Here is a 9,444-nt window from a genome sequence, read left to right as displayed (position 1 = left end):
TTTCAGAGTTTCATAAGTTTATTGAAAGCTTTTCACACTGTAAAATCTTTTAATTATCTGAAATTTGCTAATAAATGTTTGCAAACTTTGAAAAAATATTTCTTAACAACTGAAAGAATATGCCATCACATCAATCTCAAGTAATTGTGAAAGATAAATATAACAGTACAGGTTAATTTTGCTTCTATTATTTATTATAACATATACCTTTAACTGCTTAGAAAAACATGATATATATTTCCATATATAGGTATAAATTTCCACATGGGATAAAATAAACATCCTTTGAATAAAAAAACAGGGGGAAAGGGGTCCACTTAGGATAGAGGGAAACAAGTTAAATGAGCAAACAGACAAATCCAGAAGGTAAAACATTCTACTACACAAATGATTCGGTTTTTAAAGCAAGTCAGTGCCATGGAGGAAAGTGGGGAGAAGGGGGCTTCCTCTAGATTGAGATTAAAGAGATACATCAATAAGATGTGATGGACGGACTTCATATGGAACCTGATTGGAACAGACTTATGTACAAAGGCATTCTTGACCTTCAGGCTAATTTGATTTTGGCTGAGTATTAGATAATACCAAGGAATCATGGTTTATCTTGTTAGGTATGATAATGGCATTGTGGTTTATGTAAGAAAATGACCATATTTCTACAGATGCTTACTGAAGGATAGAGAGGTGAAATGATCTGCTATCTGGGATTTGCTTTTAAATATTTACTTTAGCAAAGAAAAAGGAAAAGGGGGGTATATGAGACAAATGGGGAGGAAATCTTGTTGATTGTTAAATCTGGTGATTAGTACATAGAGCTTCAGTTTACAATTCATTCTACTTTTGAATGAGTAAACTTTTTCATTTTAAAAAGTTCAAATTGAGGCATGAACTAAAATATCATTGGTAATAAAAGTTCTTAAAATAAAATCTCCCAAATTTATAAGATAGGAAAGAGTTTACAAACACACACAAACAACTTCTACTTTTCCTTTGAAAATAATTCTCTCAAAGAAGTAGAAATTCTAATGTCAAAGCCCTGTGTCCCCTGGCACTCGTAAGGGCTATACACTCTATACCCACAGGCCAAACTGGCCATACCAACAAAACCAGCCAAGAACTGGCTTCAGAGGGCTCAGGCTCCTCTTCATGTTCCTATACAGTTTCTCAGGTTTGAGGCAGGAGGAGAAGGTTAGAGAGGGGACAGTTTGATTGTTGTAACATACAGTGATTTTTCTGGCCTCTGACATGAGATGGGTTACAACGATGATCCCTACTAAACCCTTACACCATAATGCTTCAAGAGACTAACACATATTCCTTGGATAGATATAAATTATTTTAAGCTACATTATAATTTCATCAGTAAGTAAATTCCTGAGTTCCTTCAAAGAACACTGTAACTGAAACTTTTAAAACTAAATTACTTATATTCCTTCTAACTCCTGTCACTGACATACAGATTAAGTATTGCTCATTAAAGAGCTAACATTGAATGTGTTTCTGGCTCAGTGTCTACAGACCCATCAGTTCAGGGGCCACAACATATAAATGATGAGGAAAATGACGTGAGTTTCTCCTTAACTCAGTGAGTCAAATAAGGACCTGGCACGGTCACTGTGACAGTATATCCTTTTACTGTCCCACCTTCCTGGAAACCACAGTCAAGAAGCTTGTCCTCTCCTTCAATTCCATATCTGAAAAGTAAATAAAACATACCAAGACAGCTCACCAAATTACTGTCACTTTTATAATCTAATAAATTAAGAAGAGGAGTTAAAATCCAGATCAGCTTTAGTTCCATCAGAATTGTTATCAAAGATTAAAACTCTTTACCTGCAGAATTCGTATTTACTTTTCCACCATATAGCTACTCTTCAACACAAAGCATCTGGAAAGTCACCATAACTTCTTGATTACTGGATTATAAAATGTGTGACTATCTGCCCCCCATCCTAATTTCTGATCTTTAAGAATCCCACTTCTCTTTTTGAATATTAGTAATATAATTACTTGGATTGGTTTACTTTATGTCTGCAATTAAATGTAATAAAAAATACCCAATCTCAAGTTCAAATAACTTTGTATTGAAACACTAATTGTACACTGCCTTCAAATGAGATGTGTGTAAGATTCTGCATGCATTTTGGAAGAAATCATAGAGAAGCAGCTGCTTTTTCAATAAACTGGGCCAGTTTCACATCCCTTTTGGTCAGTCCACCACAGTCATGTGAGGTGAGAGTTATCTGGACCTAAAAAAGAGGAAAAAAGTTTTTAAGGCTGAGCTTCAGGTCATGTTGTTCTCCTTTGCTGATTCCGACATTAATCTATTATTCAACATTCATATTTTATAACTAGGGGGATTAAACTGTTCAGAAAATAGTACATTACAAATAAGTGCTGCATTTCCAAAACCGAGCAAACTCCAGAGACACAATGTGCATTAGGCTGGGCCCAGCAGCCAACAGAATAAAAAAGGTTCTCTCTTATGAGGAGGCAACTCAGTTGCCTGCTGAATCTCAAATCTTCTTTCTTGAAAAAAAAAATAATTTAAAAAAACAGGGACTAAGGTTCTATTCAAACTCCCATTACTATGTTTTTTGTGGGTTTTTTGGTTTTGTTTTTTTTTTTGAGGTACCAGGGCCAGAAACTGAACTCAGGACCTCATATGTGGGAAGTCAGCACTCAACCACCAAGCCACATCAGTACCCATGAGTTGGTTTCTTCACCTGTTTGCTTGTTGTGTTTTTTGCTTTTAGAAGGCACTGGGAACCGAACCCGGGAATTCCCATTTGGGAAGCAGGCACTGAATCCCTTGAGCCACATCTACTCCCTCCCATTACTTTAATTATACAGATATTTTCAGGCTACTAAGAAAAGCCAAGTCATCAAACTTAAACCTTAACTGCAAGGTTAATAAAAAAGGAGATTTTCAAACTGGGGAGGGGATGAAGGTGAGGAACAGAGTGTTACATCTTGACAGAACAATCAAAATGCAAAAGCAAAATTATGGGCAAGGAGAGGCAACTAGTCAAGAAAAGTTTATACCAGGGTGCTCTGCATTACTCCAATAAATCACAAGAATATCTGTGAATTTTCTTTTTTTAAAGAGGACTTCCAAAGATAAAATAAAATGCCACAGAAATTTGGATGAAAAGAAATTCCAAATGGCATGACCATATAGGCAGGGGTGGGGGTTTCTTCTCACTCTACCCCTTAAAACTACTTAATGCAGCTTTTTAGCCTGCCCTTTGTCTTAAGAAGGTCAGTTCTCACTAAGAAATCAGGACAGTTCTCACTAAGGAATCAGAATTTAATAACAGTTATTATTTAAAGCACATTTCTTGAGCATATTTATTTCAATGAGATAAATAAGGCCACATCTATCTTAATTGGTACTATTTCTTTCAATAATTTAGCTTAAGAGTTTAAAAATTGGGGGAGCAGTTGTACCTCAGTGGTTGAGCACCTGCTTCCCACCTATGAAGTCCTGGGTACAATCCCAGGTACCTCCTATAAAAAAAAAAAATTAATGCTGAAATGCAAGTTTAATTCAGGAGCCTAATTTGGCCCAGCTTTCTCTTTTAGTTTCAGTAGAAGACAAGGATGAAAATAAGAACTTATTCACCATCCTCATAAGAAGACTTGAAAATTTTTTTACTAATTTGCAATAACATACAGGGAATCTCAAAGAAAGAGTAAAAGAATACTATCCCAAGTATAAACCACTTATCTGCAGAAAACAGGGACAAGGAAGAAAAGTTTCTTAATCTCTGTAATTAAGGTGATTCAAAAATAAAGCAAGTTAGTTACCTTGTTGTATACATTGAACCATTCTGGGTGATGATTCATCTTCTCTGCTTGTAAGGCAACTCGGGACATAAAGCCAAATGCCTGTACAGGATGATAAACTCAAAATTAATTAGCGACACTGCTTCTGCTCTGGACCTAAGATACCAGAGAAATTCAACCAGGTAAAGACATGATTAGGATCCTTATGGAAGCCAAGGGAAATCAAATAATAAAGGAGTTGCTCTCCACAGGGCTGGTGTGATGGTATGGCAGGACTGTGACCAGCTGCTTGATGGTGAAAAACAACCAGGCTCAAATAAGGAAACCAGTAAGTTGGTCTCACTCAATGACCTGTCTGGACCATTTAATTAGCTCAGAAGAAGACTCTCCAAAATAGCACAGGAATAATTTCCCTTTAACCCAATGCTTTAGGTCTCACTACCTGGCCCCAAATCTGAAGAGTCACTCTCCTTGTAGCACTGTCCCTTCTTCTATTAGTTATTGGGTTGCTAACTAAGACATCGACCATAAGACTATAAGACTATGGAAAACAGTCTTCTGGGTGTGTCATAAGCTAAAGCAGTGGCAGATATGTACAGCTTCCTCATCCTACCATCCAGAAAGGAGGGAACAAAAGACTGTTTTCATTGGCATCTAGAGGGAAACAGAAGAGTCTGGCTTGCCTGCTTGGGATATTCTGCCCAGCACTGCCCTATAGATAAGCCTAATAATGGGCTGCAAACCCATGTAGACCAATAGGGCTCTGTCTTCATATTCCAGAGAAAGTGGAAACATAATTTTATTAAGCAGAAGGAAAACTTAGCAAAAAATTTTTGCTTGCTGAGGGTAATTTCAAACAATAGGAGAGTCTGTCTCTGTCATGTCCAGAATGCAAACTTATTTGGTAGACTCTAAGGTAATGGCACATTAACTACAAAGTTACACTGGAATTCACAGGGCAGTACCTATTACATTCACATACATAAATACTTAATTTCATGACCCCTATCCAGAAAAACCAATATGACGTTAGTTGGGCTATATTCTTTGGACCACCAAATGACATCAGAGAGCATTTCCAAGTTTACAGTGAGAAATATGGAAGGTGCCACTTTATAACAATTCTGTCTCATTCAAAATGGTTCCTGTCTCAGAGCCAATTTCATCTGGGATAAAAATTTCCATTTTGACACAATAAGGCCTGAAGGTTTTCCCTATTAGGACAAAAGGAAGTTCACAGAAATCCATTTAAATACGTATGGAATTACCAGTGGGAAAATAATATTTGCTCTCCCATGCCTTTTCATTTTATAATCTGATTCTTTGAAACAGTGGGGGGAAGGGAAAAGTCAAATGTGAAAATCTGTCTTAATTATTCAAACACGGAATTAATATATATTTAATGTAAAATGAGAGTTTTTACTCTATTTGCCTATAATGCCTTATTCCTGTTTAGCTTTGAAGACTTATAAGACTAGTCACCATCACTGAAAGACAATAATATAATCATTAAAAGCATGGCTTTTCCAAAGTAGATACAACCCTAGTTACTGGTTCTCCTCAAGGCTATGGAGACCCACAGGGTATATGGTCATGGCAGATGGATTTGGGGTTCTGTGCCATGTCAGAGGGCTCTACTTTGGAATTTGTGCTCCTGAGTATGATGAGCTGGACTCAAATGTGACCTTTCTACACATGCCCCGTCTGTCACTTTTACTGAACCTGTGGTTGGTGCTAGGGATGGTGTATACTCAGGAGTCCTGAATCTCTGGACTGCCCATGTGCCAGCTGGACCCTGAGCCTCAGCAGAGTTGCAGCTCCTACTCTCTGGTTCATTGGACTTACCCACGTCAGCTAACAGGGAGGTGAAATGGTCAACCACCACATCAGGGAATCAAGAGTGCCTACAACTGCAAGCAGAAGAATTGCAGCCATCATCCATGTGGAATCTATGCCCCCTCTTGATATAGAGATGGAGTGGACATCACCATCCCTGGGTCCACAGGATGGAGGAAGAAAATATGGATTAGAGTAGACTTACTGATATTCTACTATAAAACTATTGTGACCAGTAATAGAAGAAATTGTAGCAGTGAGGTGGAGAAAGTGGCCACAGTAGTTGCTGAGGGCAGGGAGACGGAAGAAGAGATGTGATGTGGGGGCATTTTGGGGACTTGGAGTTGTCCTAAATTATATTGCAGGGTCAGATGCTGGACTTTATATATCCTGTCATAACCCACTGAATGCACTGGGGGAGAGTGTGAACTACAGGGTAACCTATTATCCACGTAGTGCAGCAGTGCTCCAAAATGTGTTCACCGAGTGCAATGAGTGTGTCACAATCATGGGGGAGGTTGTTGGTGTGGAAGGAGTGGGATGGGAGGGTGGGGGGTAAATGGGAACCTATTATGTTTTTTAATGTAACGTTCTTTGTGATCTATTAATTTTAATTTTTAAAAGTGTAAAAATAAAATAAAATAAAAATAAAGCATGGCTTTTGAGCCAGAGAGCCCTGGGTTAAAATCCTGACTTGACCACTAATCATCATGTGCCTTAACTCCAAGCCTCAGTTTTCTTATCAGTAAAATACAGAAACAATAAGAAAAACCTCATGTAGTCATCCCAAGTGGGTAAAAATGAGATAGGTTACATAAAAGTACTATGGGGAAGCAGATTTGGCTCAACAGATAGAGCGTCACCTACCAGATGGGAGGTCCAGGGTTCAAACCCAGGGCCTCCTGACCCGTGTGATGAGCTGGCCCACGGGCAGTGCTGATGTGTGCAAGGAGTGCTGAGCCACGCTGGGGTGACCCCGCGTAGGGGAGCCCCACATGCAAGGAGTGCGCCCCATAAGGAGAGTCATCCAGCGCGAAAAAAGTGCAGCCTGTCCAGGAGTGGTGCCGCACACACGGAAAGCTGACACAGCAAGATGATACAACAAAAAGAGACAGACTCCCGGTGCCACTGACAAGAATACATGCGGAGCCAGAAGAACATACAGTGAATGGACACACAGAGCAGACAATGGGGTGGGGGAGGGGAGATAAATTTTTTTTAAAAATTTTAAAAACCACTAAGCACAGCACTTGGCACAGAGTAAGAGATCAATAATGGCACATATTGCTACCACAACTACTACTGGGCTAAATGCACAAGATAAACTTTACAAAAGGAATGATGGGTAAAAGTCCTTCCACAATCTTGAGAATTTAAGGTTACAGTTGCTGTCCCCTAGAAGAATGACCCTTTTCTTTCCTCTTCTCATTTGTCATAAACATTGATTCACACAAACCAGACAAATGGATAATACACTGTGAAGTAATACCCCAACACACACTGACTGAGAAAAACAGCTAATGACAAGAAAGCTCATGGGCACAGTCAATTATTGCCCAAGTTGTCAAGCCCTGTAGCATGATTTTTTTTTAAAGTGACATCCTAGAAGGTCCCAAGTGATGCTTAGAATCTCTTACCACTTCCCAAGAGTCAAACACAACAAGTGGATGATTTGAACATAGTCTGGAATGACTCTCAACACGGCTATCAACACGGCACCTAAATCTATTATTCCATTACTAATATGAGACTTAAAAGAGAACACCCCATCCTAACAGATATATTGATCAAAGAGAAGACATCTACCATATTCATGTTCAATGTAAAAATTTAAAAAAATTTTAAAAAGACACACATCCAAAGACCCTCCTAATTTGTATTTTCCTCAGGTGAGCACATTTTCCTTGAACTGTCACCTAATATTTGCACTTAATAAAATATTTCAAAGCCTGATAAACCATTTATACAAGATTTACTCCTAATTCTCCCCTAGGGAAAGAACACTCAATATATTCTGTAAGCAAAGAGATGATTCCACAATTCTTTTTCCACATAAAAGAATCAAATAATCCTCAAAATATTTTTAAATCCCAAATTGAAAACAATAGCAATACACAGTCAAATTAAAGGAAAAGGAAAGCGGATGTGGCTCAACCAGTTGGGCACCTGCCTTACCACATGGGAGGTCCTGGGTTTGGATACCAGTGCCTCGTAAAGAAGACAAGCAGCCACCCACAATGAGAGCTATAAGTTACACCCCGCTGCACTGAGAGCTAGACACTGTACCCCATGGCAAAGAGCAAACACGTAAACAAGCAGATGCCACAAGCCAGCATATGTGAATGTGGCTCAGGCCACTGGGCATTTGCCTTCCACGTGGGAGGTCCCAGGTTCGGTTCCTGGAGCCTTCTGGAGAAGGCGAGCAAACAATGAGCAGACAGACAAGAGAACCATCTGGGGAGGGGGGTATAAATTTGTTAAAAATTGAAGTAAAAGACTACTTTAAAAGAAGTTAGATGAATGGAAAGAAGAAAAAAAGTGAAACTTCAAAGGGAAATTTGATTATCTGGAATATTATGAAGGAATATGAACAAACAGTAGACTCGGCAGATGGTAAGAAGCATCTATCCCTTCTTTCAAATATATACATATATATATATATATATACCTATACACATACATATGTATATATGTGTATATATATATAATTTTTTTTTTGAGGTACCAGGGCCAGGGATTGAACTCAGAATCTCATACGTGGGAAGATGCACTCAACCTTTGAGCCATATGGGCTCCCTTGAGTTGGTTTTTCATTTGTTTGCTTGTTGTGTTTTTCTGGCACCAGGAACTGAACCCGAGACATTCCCATGAGGGAAGCAGGCACTCAACTGCTTGAGCCACATCCACTCCCCTCAAACATATTTTTTAAAAACCCTAGCTACTTGCTTATGAGTTTCCCAGTTGGAATCTAAAGGCCTTGAGCTAACTAAAGCCACAGGTTTTCTAAATCCATTTCACAAAAGAAAGCTGAAAACAGCCCAAGGCAGAATAGATACCACTAAAATTTCAGTAAGGTACTTGGAGATAGGACTGAGAAAATGGCCAAAATTAAGTAGAAATCAACAAGAATTTAGAAGACTTAAAAATAATAAATATAGAAAGCAAACAAAGTTTATCTAACATATAGATAACTGTTTTTAATAAGAGATTTTTAAAATGGAACAGAAAAAAATTGTAGATATTCAAGAAAACTTTCCAGAAATAAAAGATTTGAATCTATAGATTCTAAGAGTTCAACCATATCTATACATCCTAGTAAAGCTGGTGACCTTCAAAGATTAAAACTTTTTAGCATCCAATCAAAAAGTTTAATTAACCTATACAGATGGAAAGAATCAGGCTGACTTCAAAATTCCATATACCAACATTCAACCTCAAAAATTAGAGGAATAATGTCTAAAGTATCTTTAGGAAATTAAACTGCAAACAAAGAATTTTCTATCCAGTTAAGCTGTTGTTTAAAAATAGATGCAAGATGGGGAGGCAATGTGGCTCAGTGGCTGAGTACCAGCATCCTATATACACTCAGTCCCAGGTTCAATCCCTGGCCCTTGGTAACTCAAAAATTAAAAAAATAGATGCAACAACCTGAGTTGGGAAGAGGGAGAATGGGGAGTTATTACTTAATGGGTATGAATTTCTATTTGGGATGATGAAAATGTCTGGAAATAGATGGTGGTGGAATCTACACAACATTGACAATGCTTAATATCACAGAATTATTCACTTAAAAATGGTTAAAATGATCTTTATGTTAAT

At 38.1% G+C, this 9,444-nt stretch overlaps 1 protein-coding gene across 2 annotated transcripts in view; it reads right to left on the bottom strand.

The window, feature by feature from the left end:
• The window catches only part of PCBD2 (pterin-4 alpha-carbinolamine dehydratase 2), a 56,728-nt gene continuing 47,284 nt past the window's right edge, over positions 1-9,444 (bottom strand). For both annotated transcript variants that reach the window (XM_058279074.2, XM_004475888.3), the window contains 2 exons: positions 3,811-3,891; positions 1-2,249 (listed from right to left, as the gene is read on the bottom strand). In XM_058279074.2, the coding sequence (XP_058135057.1) occupies positions 2,154-2,249; positions 3,811-3,891 (177 nt within the window). In that variant the 3' untranslated portion in view covers positions 1-2,153. The remainder of the gene's footprint in view (positions 2,250-3,810; positions 3,892-9,444) is intronic.

This window comes from Dasypus novemcinctus, chromosome 2 (assembly GCF_030445035.2).
Source record: "Dasypus novemcinctus isolate mDasNov1 chromosome 2, mDasNov1.1.hap2, whole genome shotgun sequence".
NCBI lineage: Eukaryota > Metazoa > Chordata > Mammalia > Cingulata > Dasypodidae > Dasypus > Dasypus novemcinctus.
The sequence above is the reverse complement of the archived record's forward strand: the minus strand, read 5'-3'. Positions and strand labels throughout refer to the sequence as shown.